The sequence below is a fragment of the Cephus cinctus genome, unplaced genomic scaffold (assembly GCF_000341935.2).
Source record: "Cephus cinctus unplaced genomic scaffold, Ccin1 Ccin1_scaffold1343, whole genome shotgun sequence".
NCBI lineage: Eukaryota > Metazoa > Arthropoda > Insecta > Hymenoptera > Cephidae > Cephus > Cephus cinctus.
Genome location: NW_014333756.1, coordinates 1,056,424 through 1,077,259, shown reverse-complemented (window position 1 = coordinate 1,077,259; position 20,836 = coordinate 1,056,424). Strand labels below are relative to the sequence as shown.

At 38.7% G+C, this 20,836-nt stretch overlaps 1 protein-coding gene and 1 long non-coding RNA gene across 5 annotated transcripts in view; one reads left to right on the top strand and one right to left on the bottom strand.

Moving 5' to 3' along the window:
* Nucleotides 1-20,836, top strand: part of LOC107273035 (tetraspanin-18) — a 41,728-nt gene that overhangs the window by 9,134 nt on the left and 11,758 nt on the right. For 3 of the 4 annotated variants that reach the window (XM_015750830.2, XM_015750828.2, XM_015750827.2), the window contains exons 2-3: nt 10,085-10,170; nt 10,661-10,759. In XM_015750830.2, coding sequence (XP_015606316.1) covers nt 10,111-10,170; nt 10,661-10,759 — 159 coding nt within the window. In that variant the 5' untranslated portion in view covers nt 10,085-10,110. Of the gene's footprint in view, nt 1-9,681; nt 9,706-10,084; nt 10,171-10,660; nt 10,760-20,836 lie in introns of those variants that run through there. The other variant, XM_025090359.1, reaches the window with a different exon arrangement.
* On the bottom strand, nt 16,268-19,087 carry LOC112495144. Its single transcript, XR_003061438.1, has 3 exons — nt 18,082-19,087; nt 17,873-18,002; nt 16,268-17,737 (listed from the first exon to the last, which is right to left on the bottom strand). It is a non-coding gene; the product is annotated as an uncharacterized LOC112495144 (long non-coding RNA).

Genomic DNA, 20,836 nt, shown 5'->3' with positions numbered 1-20,836 from the left:
CCATTGCTCCATCCCCCTCTAGCTTGGGGATTTTATTTTTACACTGACTCTCAATCCATTTGCCAACTTAAGTGTGGTTCTCGGGGAATCGTTGTCGAAGTCGTAATACTTGTTACTTTCTTTCACTTTGGATATGGTTTTTACTTTGTGGATATATATATATATATATATAGTACTCTCTTGTTACACGTGGGAAAATACTCGAACGCTCCTTTATACTGAAATCTATTCTATGCGAGGATGTGTAGGACGCTCATGGGAGGCTACTCGCCGTCATCTTAAATTCTTAAGGAGGGGGGAGTTTTCTCCGTGGGAGAAAAATTCTCGGGACGCACGATCGGTTTAGAAAGTTTTCGCATGACCCACAGTTATCCTGGGTGGTTCGATGGCGGAGATTCTTTCTTTCCTCTTTAGACGTACAATTATTGTGGCCCCATAAACAGGATCGAGGAAGATCGTGTACGGTTGATTGTAAGATGGCAGCGAAGGCCGTCCGTTACGGTGGGAAAGTACCGTTAAATGGGCCGTAACAAAGGCCACCAATAAAAGACGAAAAATCTTTGGTTATACTTCGATATAATCGACGTCACGTTTACAAGCCTTCCTTCGTAAGAAAATTTCTTTGTTTTCATCTCTTTCCTTCTTTTGCACTCCTTTATCCCGAGCATTGATATACCCTAGGGAATTTATGAAATTTTAATTTTCACTTCTACCTCGTGCATATGTTCTTATCGTGTTACATAAATCCGATCTGTTACGTGCAAAAATTATTAAGGATTTTTAAAAATTTTTTATGCCAATTTTTATTCTCTAGTTACACCTCGAAAGTCTCTAATAGGACATTGCGAGGAAACTCGTTTCCACGTATTACCTTGATCGTGGACCTGGCCAGCCTCTTCCACCAGATACCTTGCAATTTTCTTTAATGGCGGTCAGTCTCATTCATACCGCATTCGAAAGCCAGTAGGATCAGAATGATTAGTCGGAGTTGTTGGTATCACTGAGTCAAGGAAATGTTTATTGGCCTCAGAAATTATGAAAAAAAAATAATAATTTACTTGAACTGTTAATAGACTGAAAATTCAACGAAATTACTACGGCCTCCATTGAATGTAATATATGTATATATATCATGTAAACATACTGTTATCGAATAAATAATCAATGGCCGTCCTACGTACTCACCTGTAGTCACTACCTGTACCTACTACAGGGAGAGACTAAGGATTTCCGTGATTCATATCGAATCCAGTTTTCTCCTCTCTCCGATACCCACCGCAGTAACCGGAGTGGCCCCTGGAGTGGCCCCCGTATTGCATCTGCATCCTAACCGCATTCCGACCGCCGACGCTCTGGGCTCTTGATTTTTTACTTTACAAACCCTTGTTGCACCTGCTCGATCCACACGCATCTGCTCGCCCCCAGCTTATACCAGCCTAATTATTTTACTGGTTCCACACGGAGTCGTCATTGCTGCATGATTCAATGAGAAAAATTTGATATTGTCTGTCAAATCATTTATGGGTTATCGAAGGGTGTGGGGGCTATGAAACGAAGTGTGAAAAAAATTTCGACAATCATTCATTAGGTCTCAGATAGTTTTTGAGTATAAATTTGAAATTCGTGTAAATTTAACCCTTTATCGTGATGCACGTCTTTTGGCCTTTTTTTGTTCTTTTTGTCCCGCCACTGACTCGAAGGAGGTGCCAATATTACTCTAACAGGCTATTCAATAAGTCACTTCTCGTGCAAGCTGATTCGTACTAGTTATGCCTGACAGGAATCAGCTGATAGGCGACAGGGATAATCAGGAAGTTATTACAGCTCCCTGACACGGCCTATAGTGCTACAGGGTGTTTCAAAGTACACTATAACATATTCGCTATGGCTGACGAATATCTCAAATATCCCTTTGTCCGATTATAGACTGTGCAGGATACTTATCCTGTCTTACCTTACAGCATCCTCGTTTTGGTCGTTTCCCACGTGTACCTCATACCTCTGTGTGTTTCTGTGTGTGTGTATATATATATATGTATGTATTAACATACAATGTTTGCTAAGTGCTATACGATCTCCTTGAGAAAGAAGATTCATCTTACACTAATTTGATAATCTTGTACTACATCTTGGATACAATGATGAATTCTACACGGAGATGAATGAAAGATTGAACAATGCCTACATATAAAACTAATATAATTTTGTGATAAAACATTTTTTTACTTACAATTTGTCATTAGACAGAAATTTTGGGGATGCATTTTTTGTAAAATTCTTTTTTTTTTAATTGCGTTCCAAGTATGAGAATATATTGATACGAGTGGTACTCGGGTAAATTTTTGATAAGATTTTTAAAAAATTGGAAAACAAATTTTTTTTTAATTTACATAAAATTTAATTTTTCCCCCCACAAAAAAGGGGGTATACACATTGACTGGACATGGGTAGGAATTGTTGCGTGAGTAATGCGAATATAGGGTGGAAGATAGTGGGCAATTGGCCAAATGGCGTGATGTACCATTTTAAAGGAATCTTCATGGATAAAGGGGGTTCACTGGGTGATCTGTATTTAGCCGAGCGTAACCGATGACATTTTCCAAGGGTAAATCGAGTCCGACGTCGTTGAGAATCGGGATACATATTACTCGAAGATACTTTCATGTTCACAGTACGTACCTGACAGATGTTTAAACTCCGTTGTATAGTCGTAATGGGTGGTCCGAGAAGTAGGGAAGAGACGTTGGTTTCGAATAAAAGTGTTCGTGATGCAAAAATAAATGTGATCTTCGTCCTGGACCCCACAGCTCGAACAATCCGTATGGTGACTTTGCTTTTCCCCTTCGCATTGATTACCCTTCCCTTTGTAATTCTTAATCTCGCTTATCTCTGAGGAATTTTCATAGTCCTCCATCGTTCCCTGGGATGTCTGTTTGTAATTTTATTAAATTACTAACTCATAGGCTGTATCGTGGAAGTTTTATGAGACACATAGAAAATGTTGACTGAAAAATTCTATAAGGCATCTTTTCATCTTGACAGACTTACAGGACACAGAATGATAGAGTAGGTAATGCAAAATGGATTAGGCCCTTGGTCAAGGTGCTGGATGACTAATAATAATACAAAAAGGATGAAAATACAGTCTGAAGGTAGTTGAGAGGAAGACAGGACGATAAATCAAATCCGACGCTCGTTTGTTTATTTGATTTATACATGACAGCATAATAGGTAATTAAAAAAAAAGCGTACAAAATATAAATTTTTGTCACATTTTTTTTTTCACGTAATCTTGGATACGAACTTTTTCGTTTGACAGACAGATTACGAGGCGACCCCATTTATCTCGTGATAATTGCTGTAATTTTGAACCGACAAAGATTCCAGCTGTACAGTGTAATTGACTGTACCGAAATAAGTACTTGGAACTTGCGTAATATCAGTCCTACCTGATACCGGGTTGTCCAGTATCGAATCACGGTGGATGAGAGACTTTGGAGGAGACCGAAGAGAGAGAGAGAGAGAGAGAGAGAGACGATAAAGGATATGGACCGAGGACAACGTTTCCTCCCTTTCATTAGAGATCCCACCCCTCTGTACTCTCGTCTTTTTATTAGCAGCTCAATGACCTCGTCTACGTCGAAATACAAGGCAGCCAGTCACCCTGAGCAACAGACACAGATGACGTCAAAGTCCTTTTACGAGACAAACTTCTCTCATGTATTTCCGGCGTCCTTTGGTACAGTACAAGAATACGTGGCTAATCACGGATTTATGTTATACTTTTGTTATATTGTCTTGGCAGTTTGTTAATGTTTATTATACAATTAACTTAAACCTGTAAATTCGACTGACGGCCCACGAGGAATTCAATCCTGCTGGCATTACGGGATAACTCGTAAGTCCAACGCGTTTAAACGAGTCGACGTACCTCGTAATGAATCCGCACGCAATGCGGAAATTCTGATCGATTATGATTGTGGATTGAGAAGCAAAGTCTGAGCTCGGGAACTCATGCAGTAGAGTAACAGGTTGTGGAAAGAAGTTTCTGAAGTCTGAAGTTAGCATCATACAGAGTGACCTTATACACTCCTGTAGATTGAGGTTAAGTCGAGATAACAGTTTTGATGTGGTATTTTTAATAGAGATATTCAAAAATCATTATGCTACTTATTTTACTTACAAGGGACTAGTCTGACTTTTTATTAAGATTGTACAGATCTGTATGGGTCTCTGATGAAATCGATACTTACGAGAGAGGGAATTCAAATTTTTATTTTTCCATGGCCAGTCGCTGAATAAACATCAGGGTTTCCGTTAACGCTTCGCGTGCTACAGGCAATGGCGATACTTTCATCAACTCATTGGGGACGTTTATTTATTCGAAAGGCTACAGAAAATTCACAAACTATCCACGAGCAAGACAGTTACTAGCGTACGTATAGTAGCGGGTCATTGTGCAACGTGAGCTAGCCGCTTGAAGTCCGAGGACGTTGTCCCGTGCCTAACTTCACTCTGTACCTATCAATGTAAACAAGCCTTCTTTCCAGCTACGCGCTAACCAGTCTGTCTCGTCTGGCCAACGGTTCGATTCAAACGCTTTTTGGATTTATCCCATGGAGATTAATTTATCCAGTCGAATTAATTCCTCGTGAAAAGACGTAACTATTCGAATTACTTACAAACATGGGAATTACAAATTCACAATCAGATTGTTGTTTGATTATCACTTCGTCTGGCTGGTGACACGATGAAAATTTATATCCAGGATTACTCCTGGGATACATAACCTCTCTTGCTCGTTATTTTAGCATGTGTGTGTATATATATATATGCTTGGAGGAGGGGCAGTCAAGGACGAGTTAGGACTACGGACAACGATATAAAAAGGATAGCTGACTGTTATGGCTAGTGACGTAGTACACAGGGCTCGTTCCAAGAGGGTGGCGCAATGCTCGGAGCGACTCGACACCACTTTTTTCACACCTCTTCTTTTTTCAGTATGACAAGTTAATTAAAAATCAAGTACACCCCTTGTCGACGGGATGTTTCCTACAGGAGGTATAAATAATTCTGGCCTAAAATTCTCGAGACAGTATACCTATACGCATATGGTATTGTGTTATCTGTCGAGTGAATACTTTTATAACCTACAAAAGTGCCCGGTCACATTTTTTCTTTTGGTCTCCTGAATTATTCACTTTAAAATTTATATTGTAGGATTATAAATGTACGGTTGGATTCGCTCGGAAGAGGTTACGTACGTATATGCTGGAAAATGCGAATCGAAATCGCGGAACTCTACCTGCTTTAGGTATATCTCTATGCGCACTACTGACAGGTAGAAGAGTATACATATAAGAAGTGTATATAACGTGCACTGCTGTTCAATTGGCAATTCTATGGATTACTTCGAGCTCAGCTTCCATTTGGCAGATATCCAAGTGTTGTGGTTTCAGCGTCGCGGGAGATAAAAGTGTAATAGCAACGATTCGTTGCTCCCGGCAGTGACCTACTGCGCTACGGTGATTAAAGTCACGTAATGTTACGGCTTGGTGCACTCTTGGTTTAACATGTAAATACAGAAGGTCCTGGCAACGCTGGCTTTCCGCACTGACGCTCATATTCGGTAAAGCAACAACGTATGCACACAGGTATATATTTGCATCGCTGACGACTCTGTCGTTGGTTACTCGTTAGCACGGCTTACCATCTTTATTCATGCGTCGTGTCTCCGAAGATAAAGGATTGCGTCATCCTCGTTGTTCCAAGGTCTCGGCGTTGCCGCGCCGAGATGAATTATTCTTGAAGAATATTTTATGATTTTTCTTTTCACTGTTCTCTTTATCGTTGTTCCTTTTTTAGCTTGGGTGTTTTCAAACACGAGAAGGAAAAGCTGGCGGATCAAAGAGCTGGTAAAACTGTCAAGGCCGAACTCTTGGAAGCTTCTTCGAATCTTTATAAAGCATATATCCCGAGGTGGTAAATCGAAATGAGATTTTCTAGTGGAAATCTATCTTTTTTGCACCGTATGTACGATTTTCCTCAAGATAATTTAGCTTTTTCTTTACCACGCGTGTATATGTTATTGGGGATATGGGGATAGGGTGTTACGAGCTTCTCAAGAACGTCAGCATCTTCGATCACGGTACGCGAGCGTATTACAAATCGGATAAGGATATTAATTGTGAGCGATATGAAAAAAAAATCAATGAAAAATAAAAAAAAATTATTTTTATACAGATATTTTCAATATTAAAATATAGTAAAAATTTACTGTCTTACGGATTCTGCGTTTCCGGTCAATAACAAACTAGCGTCTATAACGGAAGACAGCTGATGCTCCATATTATCGTAGTGGCAACGACAAGACTATATATAGCTTTGTCATAGGTAGGTAAGTCGGCTAAGGTAACTTCAGTTCCAATACCGGGTATCAATGATTCGTACCGGTCTCGTCCAGGACCCTGGATGTTATAAGAAGTTCCAGATCCGTGCCACTTGGAACAGTGACAAGGAATTCCGGTTGTTCGATTTCAGGACTTGTTTTTCTTCGGCCTGACCAGTTTCCTCCTGCTTCGCAGATTCAGCCGGATGAGTCAGAGTCCAACTGGAACAAGAGACTCTCCTGTCACAGCGGACGATCGGTGCATCCTAGGTGTACGCGATATTATAATAGACTATAGCGAGTTCATAGTTGCACAATGTTCTTCTACGTACAGACAGGTAAATTTCTACCTGGCGTAACAAGAACCCGGCTACTGGATATCCGATACTAGGCCGACCAATCAAGTCTCTTCTCTCTCTTGACTTCAGTTTATGGCTGCCAGTTTCAAGCGACCCAACTGCCCGCGTACGTTTTCTAGTTCTCTTGTGTTCCTTGTATTTTAATTTCTTCGTGAAAAATGTCAGGACTTTCGAATCGACACTTCATCAAAGTACCAATCAGCTTCGGTTTCGATGATTCTTGTGCTTTGGTTCGTTCATGTCTCAAATTTTTCTAATTCATATTTTACGTCGTCTTCACAGCTCTGACCGATTTCGTTAAAAAGTTCAAATATACCCGGTGCACCGACATCGAATTACGTTATTCGGTAGTGAGGCTAGTGACTCCATCTAGCAGACGTCTTCGAAGATCCTCCCCAGCTCTGACAAGGAACACGCAGACGTTGACTGTGACAATTTGTAGTGAAGTATCCTAAGAACAATAATATTCATTGCACGAGGCAATACGATATGTAATTTGTAAGCACCAATCAAACTGAAGGGTTACGAAATTTTATAATTGTTTTCATTCACGAAGTCTTCGTGACTCGAATCCCAAGAAGCAAGTCACTATAGTCCTTCCTGTCTCTCTGCGTATACCTATACGTGTAATGTCTATAGTGTATACTTACGTTCCTATACCTTGTTCTTGGTATATTACTGTATATGTATGAATACAACAATGGTACTATGCCTTTATTATTTCAATCGGACATCGGTTACCCAGTCGATCGTCGTGAAGTTAGCTGTGTATCATTCTCCGTCCATTGTGACAACCTACTTTCAACTCGATCGTTTACACTGTACAAGTTTAAATTCTGATTACAGATATACAAACGTGCGATAAACTTTGCGTCAGGATTTGAATTTTTTTATTGGTCAGCTCGTCGAATGAAGCAACGTGAGCGAATAATGTACCAAGGCTAGTTTTTCGAGGTTCATTTATTTTCGTCGAATCATCCTTTTCCACGTAATACGCCGTCTTTCGTTTCGACGCTTTATCAATTTCCATCCAACATTCCTTTCCTGTGGTTTCGGACCGGGAGAGGATGTTTGTCTGTTGTTGGTAGATATTTAGTAAAAATAACGCACGGAATAACTTGTGTATGTATATATGCATATATTGTCATGAGAATATACAGTAATAGTAGCGCTACATATAATCAAAATAAAGTGTATCATTTGCGATGGCCTTCGGCCAATGTTTCAGTTACGACCTCGATCTGGCGATTTATGACTAAAAAAATGCAAATCTCCATGTAAATAGTAAGTGGGCTTTATATTCGATATCTGCGTTGTGCAAAACACAATAATAAGTCGTTGGGACACGAGTCCTTTTTATGTCACGTATGACTAGTACTCCTTTACACGGCACGAACTATTGGAACATCATTGAAGCTGAGTACGACACGTGACAAATAGCGTGCAATAAATAGAAAATGGCCGGGTGCGTTATCTACGTGTTTAACGTACAGAGGTATATAAAAAAGTTTTGTCACACAAGTTGGACAGAGCGTCGAACACGGAATTTTTGACAGGTCGTACTGTTTACAATTTTTCTACCTACGTCGAAGCACGTTGGGTTCTTACGCGTGGGGGAGGTTACGTGATACTGAAAAATGGGCGAGCTGTTAAAGCACGTTAATTGAGTAAACAACGCAGGGGAACCGTAGCCGATGAATTCTGGGTAATATGTCGAGTGCAGACGCGAGACGCTGACAGCGATTTTGAGGTTAGGAAAAGTTGTAAAAAGGAAAATTTATTTTACTGTACGTTGTGCATAATGGAGAATCTAATCGAGGATGATTCTAACGGGTAACATAGTGTTTAATTATTCTACCGTTATGCACGATTCACAGTGTAATTTCTCGATTCGTCAGGACACAAAGAAATCGGCTTCTGTCATATGTCGCCTTGGTATGCAGTCTTAACTCTTCTTTCGACAAGAGGGACTTTGACGAATGGGCTTTAGGATCGATTAAATTAATCCCTTCTCTCACCCTATAGCTATATACAGTTCATCCATATAATACATTTATACAACCCATGGTTCATCCTGTATACCCCGCTACGCCTTCTATGAAATTATAATCCATTAGACAGCGGTGGTTCTCATTTGGTAATTTTGGTAGTATGAAAACAAATGTTTTTACTGTAAAATATTTTATTTTGACATTTTTAATCGTTTGTATTTTTATTCAGAATTATTATTATTCTCGGCGGCGGACCAAATGCTCGTCCACAGGCTAAGGGATTTTTTTTTCTATGAAATGCATTTGAGTATCTCTTTAGGCCCTGCCCCACAGCCCTTTACTACGGTACGGTGAAACCTAGGGTTCCCATTGAACAAGAGTGAGATGATAAAAAGGACTAAAAGACAGACACGTTTACTCGGCTGGTTTGTTAAACGCACGGAGCCAATGGTCGGCCATGTGTATATGCGCGTAATCGCACGCATTGCTCGCAATAAAGGTTAAGTACGGTGGTCGGAGTTAACAAAGGTAAATGAGTTTCTCTCGAGTGGGCGGGATACGTAAGTTGTTTCGACGGGAGTATACGCGACAAATAGATTTCTGGAACGTCGCCAGATGAGAGCGTATTTTTTTGCCGGATAAAGAAAACACGGAATTATTGGCACTGCGAATACGAGACGTTGGATTGTAGTTTTAGAAAATTTTCGAAAAAGTATTTTTGAAAAATTTCAAATTTTTTTTTTTCAATGGTCACTTGCCTTTCTCGACTTTCGACAAATTTTCAATTTGGATTGTCGAAAATTTTTTTTTTGTGAACCGCCCTTGACGCCCTTTTGGTTTCCCATATTCCTTCGCCATCGGGCGACATCGATCGACTTTACTTAGACGCTTAGTAATTCGACACGTAGGAAGTATCGGCGACGGGACAGCAGCAGCAGGGAAGCCTTGAAGCGGCGAAAGGTTACTTGTAAGTTAAGCCTGTCCGAGAAACTGTCGTGGACATGGATACTCGGCGTATAGTAAAAATTCAGTAACAAGTGTTTCTCTTACCAGTCAGTCTTACTGTAGGTACTATATCATTCGAGTGGATACTTTGTGTCAAGTATAAATAAGACCGTAGTGGCATTGGTAGTCGAGTTTCATTTTTTTTAAAAGACTTTTCCGTCCTTTACGTACGACCTCTGTCCGCGGACTAATTAATACGTCACAGTAATCTGGAAACTGGACAAGTGATTATAATCACTATTTTTCAATGTAAACGCTTCGTTAGTTCATTCGTCGGGTTATTGCGCCATCTTTAATTCTTCGTCGAACAAATTTGATATTAATATTTTCCTTTGTTTCAGGCCAAGTCCAAGGATCCTAATTCAAAATGGGGTGTATGTCACAGTGTGCCAAGTACTTTCTGTGCTTCTTCAATTTCGTCTTTTTCGTGAGTATACATTTAAACAAATATTTTTTTCTAACTTTATTTATATATTACATAAATAACACAGCAAATTTCGGTACAATATATTTTCCAAGTTTTGCATATTTCATTCTCACGATTCCCAACCGGATATATAGCTGTCAAAATTACACAGCGTTATCTTGCTCCACGCTACTGTTTATTAGTTATCCTACAATATTTTCGTCCTTGTATGCATTGTTTACTTACGTAATGATAAAATATCAGTATTCACGTGCTTACCTGCACTTATCATCGGCACGAGATTCGTTATGATACAAGCCACTTTGGCGTATGGGATTCGTAACGGTTTCGCGTCGTCGGTTTTCTTTTGTTTTTCAAAACGGAAGAAACTTCACGGATTCCTAATCGTACAGTGTCACGCTATTCTTGCGTGACCTTGGAAGTTAAACAATTTCGAGTGAAAAATTCGTATACGAATATATCGGGTATTAAACCACGTGCGTGTTTACAGGTCGCCGGCGGAGCTGCTCTTGCCGTTGGTATATGGTTAATCGCCGACCGGAATTCCTTTACCAATCTAATTGGCAAGATCGATCAGACGGAAATTTTGGTGAGTATTCTTTGTTTTTTTTTTTTTTTTTTTTTTTTTTTTTTTTTTTTTTTTTTTTTTTTTTTTTTTTTTTTTTTTTTTTTTGAATCATCACTAACAACCATAACTCTAAATTACGTACTTAGTTACTGTTTAAGCTGTTAAGCGAGAAAGACGTGTTAACACGTCATGCGATAACTTATCATTATAGTTATTACGCATATACGTAGTTTCTTCTTTAAGAAAATTTCCACACTTAAACAAGTCAATGGACCATCTGGATAATATATTTTGAAGTGAAACTCATCGTTTGGTATTTTGTCAATTTTACGTCATTCATTAAATTCGCGTGTGAGCACGTGTACTTGTTTTTTAACCTGTGTACATTATATCTATATATATATATATATATATATATATATATATATATATATATATATATATATATATATATATATATATATATATATATATATATATATATATATATATATATATATATATATATATATATATATATATATATGCTCATGAATCTCAAGACGTCATTTCAGCCGGCTCCGTGTAAATAGAGTGATAAAAATAAGATGTTTTTTTAAAAACATTAAATTTTTCAAACTTCTGCAAAATATTTAATAATATTTACTGTTAAACTGTCAATGCTGTTTTTGAACCCATCGGGACGACGCGATGAAACTTTTGAGACTTCCTGTACAGAGAGCATCGAAAAAATGTTATTTGACTTTTATGTTATAAAAAGCGAATTCCAGTACCGTTTACCTCGATGACCTTGTTACACTTATTCTCCGCGATAACTGTTAGCCATTCGGATTCTGGTTTTCGTCGTTCGCAATTACAAGTAACGTTACGGAGAAACCAGAGCCCTAGCGTCAACGCTCGTAACGCTGTCCCTATGGCTATCTGCGTCGCTCCTGCGCAAAGGACCAGTCGGACAATTCTCTCGAACGGAATACCGGTTTCACGAACGAGTTTCACTACGTTCGATTATATCCACGTTCGAACGGTATATATGTATATATGTTACTCGAGGAAATGTTTAAATTATCAGACGGGAGTATTTATTTTCGTCTTTTAAACGAAACTTGGACGTATTCTTTTTGTACTGAAAAAAAAGCACTGCCGGCAATTGTTTCGCGACAAGAGTCATATTAATCATATGGATAGTAGCCTTAAGGATTGCAATAGCTGCACAGTACAAGGAAGCACGGGTAATAGATACTAATGGAAGGGGTTTGGTGCTCAATAATTTTTAGGAGCGACTGTACCTTTTGTAAGCGAACAAATATCTCAAATCTTTGCGAGGCAGAATTTGTGAAATTTTTTTTTTGTAAATAGGTAATTCGCGAAATTTCAATAATCTGTATCGATTGATTTTTTTTTTATCGAATACTGTTACGTACTGGAGCGCTAAATTTTTCACTGTTTTTTAGGTTATGTTACTAATTACACTTTCAGGCTGATAGTCGGTATCCTTAGTATGTGTAACGACGTATAAATGTTTAATCAGTACTCTGGGTACACTGTGTATCTGGAATATTATTCGGCTTCTACGTCTCTAGATAGTCGAGAGAGCGAAAAAAGGGAGGCTTGGAAAAAAAAAGATTCCTAGAGAGAAAAGAGTATGGAAATAATTCATAAGCAGCACAGAGACTCGTACGTATGGTTAGACTGAATTAACACTAGATTTACCATCTATTTATTCATTTTGACTGTTACTAGTATAAATGTCAATAACAAAAATTATATTTGTTACTAATGTATATAAAATAACATTAAGTTTATAAAATGTATTCTCTACTTATAGCTACAAAAGTCATAACATCATTTCTGAAATCAAATGACATATGTAGTAGGAATTTTGAATTGAAATTGCACGACGAGTCAAAATGACTGGTCTGGTAAATCACTAATGTATGGAAATAATTCATAAGCAGCACAGAGACTCGTACGTATGGTTAGACTGAATTAACACTAGATTTACCATCTATTTATTCATTTTGACTGTTACTAGTATAAATGTCAATAACAAAAATTATATTTGTTACTAATGTATATAAAATAACATTAAGTTTATAAAATGTATTCTCTACTTATAGCTACAAAAGTCATAACATCATTTCTGAAATCAAATGACATATGTAGTAGGAATTTTGAATTGAAATTGCACGACGAGTCAAAATGACTGGTCTGGTAAATCTAGTGTTAAGGAACAGTCTTGTATGCATTTATAACTCAGGCGGATTAATTCGGTAAGAATTAATTTCGTGAGAATTAATCTTAGGGCAGCCAGCAACCCCGTATAATTTTTATTAGCTAATACTAAAATTAGTCATGGTTAGCTGAAGATACGATCGAATTGTTTTGTTTTTACCCATCCGTTTACTCCGCTGCGTGACTTCTTCTAGACACGAAGGCTCCTCCCGCCTTAACCCGTACCTGCCTTTGGTCGTCATTACAAAATTGTATTGTATTACGCAAGAGGGATCGATCCCTTCAATTACGTTTAGTATGCGAGAGAACAGTTGTTTCATAACTGTGCTGAAATGCACGCGTTACGCAAAGTACATTGACTTTACGTCTATTCGCGCGATAGATTCACGTTATTCGCCACCGTCGTACACGTGATACGTATAATTTTTGTTTGAGGTTAGAGAAATTTATTTTTCTTAGTTCACGCTCAACCGGAACACCCGGTATGTATTTCTGAAGCTTCGTTAAAGTCATTCATCATATCTCATTTGCGTCCTTCTCTCCGTGAATTATTCCAGTCTGTATAGGTATGGGTATATACGTATAGATATATACTGTATAGGTATATACGTCCTTTGCTGTCTCAAGGGTTCTCGTCGAATACACTCCAGCAGGTGTTTGCATTGCTGCTACAATACAGCTTGTGCACTCGCCCTAAATAGGTCTGAACAATTTTACCAAAGCTTTTCTTACCTTTCAACAATACCGCGACCACCTACTGCTTTAATCGACAGATCATACCCCTCCGGGTGTTTCAGAAGTTTTCGATGTATCTTTCTAACCTAAAATTTTGCAACGGATCTGTCAAACTTTCCGTAGGCCTAGAAACGTCCGCTGATTTTTTATTGATCGTTTGCGTTCTTTGTCAGGCTAATTTTTTCAGACGAATACGTACGTGGCTTTGTGCCAAAAACATCACTGAACTACAATATGGCCGAGTCTTTCGGTATACCGTGTAACGTTGTATATCTGCCCTGAGCATATAGGTAATGTATGCCAGCTCCGCTGGGAAATGAGGTTTGAATTTACCTGCTCACGAAACTCCAACGGATATTTGTTATATTTCTTTTTTTTTCACTTACAGTTCGGTTTTTTTTTCACTTACAGTTTTTCTGTCGTCGCTCTTATTCCGTCGCGTTACTCTTCCCGCTCGACTCTTTCTTTAATTTTCTCGAATCCGCCTGTTGTAACTGAAAACTCGTTTAATGCACCACCGCGCATGCGCACTGACCGAATCAGCATGTACCTCGCAAAATGCACTTTTTTTACAGAACGCTGGCACTTTTTTTTTTTATTTGCGTTATTTATAAATGAATTACACGAAATTCTCAAGAGAGGTACACGCTCTTGAGAATTTTCATGCAATCGATGTAAAAGCCCCGTGTACGTTGCACTCGTGAATTCTCTGCGGTCACGTTTTAAAACTAGGTCGCGGATGCGCGAGGTTAAGAGGTAAAGCAAAATGGCGCGAGTTAACAATTACTGCAATATCTTAACCCCTCGGTGCTAACCAAGCCAGAGGACTAATTAGCATGCTCTAAATTAGGCAGTTTGCACTTTTAGCAGAGTCGATGAAAAAAATTCTAGGTACTGTCAATTACTTCACGTACTATTACTATGTATATCCTTTCAGCAATCATGTCACGTACGACTCACTCGTAACTGATCCATCGCATATATAGCTATACCTGCTTGTACTATTCGTCAGATATGTAAGTCTTACCCGTACCATAACCTATATTACCCAGAATGCACCGGCGTACTACTACTGGATTTACCAGTATAACTGTATACATTGTTCTACGCGTTACAAACTTCATTAAAAAGACACTGTTATACTACGGTAATACGATTCAAACGTTGTATTACGTCAGACACCATAACTTCTTATCAATTAAATCTCCATCCTAAGAAATCAGACCGTCTTTCTGTAGTCTGACCTTTGCGTAACACTCGTCCCGACGGAATCCAACGGGTTCCAGTCTCTCCGTGCGTCTTCTTGGAGGTTACCTGGTGTAGCCTAGCGGCGAATAGAGGAACACTGGGTAATCCCAGGACAAGCTCGGCTATCACGTTACATTTTATTCTTATCTTTCAGCCACTTATCTTTCCCCTTCACCCCTTTCACTATATACGAACCACGTATGGAATGTGATACCATTACGTTTCAAGTTCTCATAAGATATTCAGAACTTGAGATTGCTTCAGGTTGTACTTATTTTTCTTTAAAAAAAAAGAATCTATGGCACCTGGCCAGGCCGGTTCGAAAATTGTAAACGAATTACGCTACTGGAATAACAATAAGCCGATACTATCGGCCAGTTCCGTAAGTAGAATCTTCGACTAGCTAAAATTACCGAAACTCTCCTTAATAAGAAAAAAAATGGATCCCATCAGAGTCATCGCGTCCAAGGTCCATTTATTGCGGTTTAGTCGCACCTTGGACTATATTGCGATCATTGCTATGGAGTTTGGTATCATTTTTGTTTTTTACATTTATCGGTCACTCAACGTTTCTGTATATGGAGCGACGCTATAGGTGTACCACGGCAGTGAATTTGGCTACTTTCCTTTTTATCGGTTACATGATTTTCCTCGGAGAAAGTATACGGTCTAGGAGTAGCAGGAACCTTTTTTTTCTATCACTTCCTTGACACTGCTTGGCGACTACCTACCTCACGTGGCTCTGTCGATTTCGACGCTCGAACCACGGTTACCATGGAAACCAGGTTTCTGCCTTATTTCACAATACAATATTTATTCTCTCGCACAGACTTTTTGAGGTGACTGTATTTTTTATTATTTTTCTAAAATTTCTTTTCCTTCATGCATTTTTATTTTACGCCACTATGGCTACCTACGGGGAATCACCGATAGAGTAACCTGTCTATACTGTGGTTATATTTCTATATATAGACGTTTCATATAAATTATATAGATATTCCTTGCTGTTTGGTTTGGTACGAGCGAAAGGGTTCGATCTCAACTCTGATAAAGTTTTCAGATCGCGGAGCCATATTCTCATTAGTGGTACCTGGATTAGGTTGGCGAAGTAGGAAGCCACGTGGGCATTCTCCCATTGGTCGGGATACTCGGGAATATCCGGTGAGAGACTGTAATGCGTTTATCGTCAGTACCTTCCTTGGTAGTTTCATTCGGTTGGTTAATAACATTATTAGTGTTGATTATTCACATTAATTTTGCCTCGAAGAAATTCTTAGTCGTTTTAAATTCGGGTATTCCAGGAATGCTGATTAAGTCAATGATTTTATAAAGACAGTCAAACGCCCTGATGGTTATTCAGATGATAATAATCATCAATTATAATAAAGAGGATCCATGACGTAACACAGGAACGCTGTCATTCCTCATTAATTAAATTAAGTCAATTAAACTTTGCTCTACCTGCTTGAGGCCATCTCGATTACTTGATGACTGTACCAACAAATTTTATTAATTACCTAAATAATCACTGTATATAAAATTTATCGTTGGTAGGTTTACGATCATTTATTTGGTTGGTTATAACAAGTAAAAGTGGCGTCGCGACGCTTTCCAATGTTAAAATGGGAATAGGGAGGCTGTTACGGCGTCGCTTTGCGTTAATGGATTTTCTCTCGTGCGACCGTCGAGAGTCGTCGTTAGTAACGATTGGGTGTTTTTATTTTACCATGCAATTCCCTAAGGGTTTTATTATTTTTAATGAATATTCAAAATTTTTACAAAAATTGGGGGTTTTTGAGTAAATTGTCTTATAATGTATTGGCAAATTTTGTATTTCATCATTGACGTGGGCATTGGTCTTATCATTTTATGGGTTATCTGGTATGTGGATACGGTATTGAGAAAACTTATAATTGTGGGAAGATTGCACGTAATGCGTGCTTAAGCAAATTTTAACAATTTTTTTTTAATAGGTTGCTCTACTGGTTTCCGTAGTGTGAAAGTGCTCCTAATTAAACTAGCAACACATTCTCTTGATCTGGCAAGAACAATGAGTATCGTAACGAGCACTTTCTATTGTGAACGGTACGTTAATCGGTGTATGGTTGGTAGCTTCTTATTTATTGATTATACGATTTATCAAAATGGTATAAAATCGAAGATCGATAAACCGATTGTTTAACGGTGTTTTCTATTAGCGTCCGTTGTATGGGACTCTATACCTATATCCGATATGTTTTTTATCAATTAGTGGTAATCGTTAACGTTATTAATTTATACTGCTAATTATATTTTGTATATTTTTAACTTTGGATTATCCGGCAGAAGGTTTAATTTGGTTAAAGAGCTACGATTATATTTGAATTTATTGGAGGGGTTGATGAATTTTAATTAATGATAATTTTTTGTTAGAGGGATTAAAAAATTATAGGGATTTTATTTTTGGAAATGATAGTTAACTTTACTGGGATTTTCACATAATTATGGGGATTATATTTGTACCAAATGGTTTATGGATTTTTAATCGATGAGTTTTTTGCTACTTTATTATATTATAGGGAAATGGTTATAGAACGTCTCGCGATGCTTGGGAATTTACTTGGTCGGCTATTGTCGGACGTAGATTATTTTTTGTAAATTCTAATAATTCCGTCGAAGCGCAGCTGTAGGGTATGCTCTTGTGTTTTCCAATATTGCTACAAGCTCGAGGGTTGGATTATTTATTGATGCATACTCGATGCGTTGATGGTATTTTTATTTTTCACTTTATTTCTCATCCATACGCTGAAAAATGGTACGATAGATAATAACTTGAGGGTAGACAAAATTTTGTATGAATAAAAAGAAATCTATTTTAGTATAGTATGAGCTTATTATTTATAAGCTTATCTGTACTTATATATATATATTTATATATACTTGCAATGTAATTCACAGTGCTTATACACTGGGTAAGAATCTGCACGAGTAAACGGAGCCATTGATGTTTGCGGAATCACGGTTGAGCGTGCACACAGCACCCATCACACCAGAAGTAACCAACTTCAAACTGTAATTGGAATGTCGAGGGTTAGACGCAGGCGTGACAGATTCGAATCTCCTGAAGGTACACATTAAAATAGATATACCTGGCATCCCCTTTGACAATATTCTATTCCATTAGTCATCCTGATTCTGATAGGTTTGATTACTAAAGGGGATTCCGTAACGAAGAAACTCATAGACTCCATGTCCTTAACTTCCTGAGGAGGAAATCGCTGAACGTGAACGTTGTAACGAAGTTTCGAGATTTTTCGCATTCTCGAATCCTGGGTATAATCGCACGCGAATATATCGATACAAATATTTTTCGATGAAGCGACAACAGCGCCGCGCGGCGTCATTGGGAAACTCAAGTGGGATATTAAATTCCATAGCGAAATTGACGCCCTCGGTGAGTTTGAATATTTTCAGTTAGACATACAAACGTAATGATTGATGTGGGACTAATAACTCGATGGTACAAATATTTTCTTTTTTTAATATCTCTTTGAAAAAACTTTTGTAAATTCTTGCTCTTCTTTTCAATACTTATTTCAAGGCAGCACGGCTAAGGTCGTCCTTTCAATTCTCAGCGTGCGTGACGAAGGCTCATGGTACTACTGGCTACTTATGCACGAGCTTATTGCATTACCGTGAGCTCATGCGTGCTGGAGTCTTGCACGCATCGACTATCGCTATTTTCTTGTATCCTGAACTGAGAGTGAGTTCAGAGTCAGTGCTCGTGCACTTGAGACACTCGGGATAGTAAAAGGCCATTACGTAGACACTCCGGCAAACCCTGGTTTACAGCGATAGTCATCCGACTATAAAGATTGTCTATCATCCCCTTTCTAGAACCAGAGTGAAAAAATATTCCCGGTAATCACGAGTTCCGATTGTTAAGAATGTAGGACCCACCTAACTTACGTATCCTATTTCTCCAATTACCATTAAGGGTTGGAAGTCAGCATTCACTGCTTGGAGAAGTTGACATCAAGGCAGGTTTGTGCAGCCTCCCTCCTCTGCAAGAGCAGACTAAATTACGTGGAAAATAAAACTAGCTTTACGACCGCTCCGTACTGCGATTTAGTCTGCCTTCGAGATTACGCCAACGCCAAGAAGTAAATAGCAGTGAAGAAATTTTTTTTTTGGGATTCAGGGATTTTTGTAAAAATCATTTAATCCCGTAACTTTTTTCCCCTTTTTTGCACTATCCATCCTCGCAAATCTTGAATTCTCAGGCATGTTTCTAACAAAAAAAATGTTTATCCCAGCCTCCATATCGGTATCTGTCATATCACACGTTATTTATGCACATACATGAATAGGATCTCTCTAGCTCGTCACGTGCGTGTCTCATATAATATATACGTAAACCCGTTTAAACTGTAATTTCCCACTATGACCCATGCTGACTGAAGTTGCATCATATCCATTGACCCACTTCACACCGTCCATAAGACCAGATTCCCTTAATGCTTCCTATTCATTACATCCGTTAAGCGAACAGCCAGTAAACCTGATAAATCAGATTTTTATCACAAATCTAAACATACCAGATCAAATTCGTTTTACGCAAAATATACAAGGCAACAACAGCTTATCGCCCTTATCAGTAAGTAACAAAATAAACGCATCCACGATGCATGCAAGGGGGGTTAGGCACGGCTGTCTAAGTTTTCAAGGGCGTCGCGACGCCCGTACCTGACTGCTCAATCTCCTCAGAGACTTGAAAATTATCCAACAGCAAAGGACGCGTGCTGTAACAACCTCGTCACTGCATGGGGCGTCCATGTATTGCAACTGGTCGTCGGGACGCGTGACCCCCTCGTGAACCATAACGTTCGGTACGCGACCTGAATCCTGATGCCTGATCTAGGACAAAGCTGTTGTTTACGAAGACCCATTTGCATTCCAAGTATCAGGAACATTAGGTGTGGCTTCCTCCCTTTCATCGATGGTACTGAGAATTTAGTAGGAGCAAGCTAGTAATTTACTTCTGGTTACTTTTCAGGGCAACTTTTGAAATTTACGACAAACACGCGATCGGATCTTCACGATCGTTCAGGTACACCGACTACAGGACCTCTACCGATCTATGGAATGTCCAGTGGACTCTTTGGTATTTTACGATCGCTCGGTGATCATTGAAAATTCGAACTGCGACGTCACTTCCCAATCGGGTCATGCTTTTTCAGAACGGGATTCCGTCGCTCGTTGAGAACTTGCCAAAGGCTTCTCCAAGGCTGCTAAGAAGAAATTGATCGTAGTGCATTATGTATTTGGGTATCGGGAGCATCTTTTCAAACTGATATACAGTATATATGTATATATATATACATATATATTTTATATGGATTTTCAAGGTACATAATACAGTTTTATGTATCCTTTTGTAAGATCTTGTCCATTGGTCGCACCTGCTATTGAAATTTTTTTATATAACCGCAACTTCCGAAAATATTATAACGGCCGCGTCTGTCCCTCTCACGGATTTCTGTAAATCATTCGTTTTTTTCGTTGACCCCGTCAAGTGTCGCTGTATTTCATTTTTACGATTTTATCCGTTATCAAAATCAAGAGACTCGGTCGAGTCTCGCGCCAAGTACAGGCAACCGGCTGTACAAGGCGCAGCGCGCCGAGACTCTTTACTCGAGTCAACTCCTTATACCTGTGTTTGGAACGAAATATCTTATAAACCGTTATATATGAGGAAAAGTTATTGATACATTCACTATAGGAATTGAAGGTTCTGAAGCGATTGCCACCAAGTTCAATACGATTAGTGTACGAGATCAGGGCGTATTGAAATGGCGAGCGAGATGATTTTATTTCAGTTCCGTCGTCGTCGTCGTCGTCGTC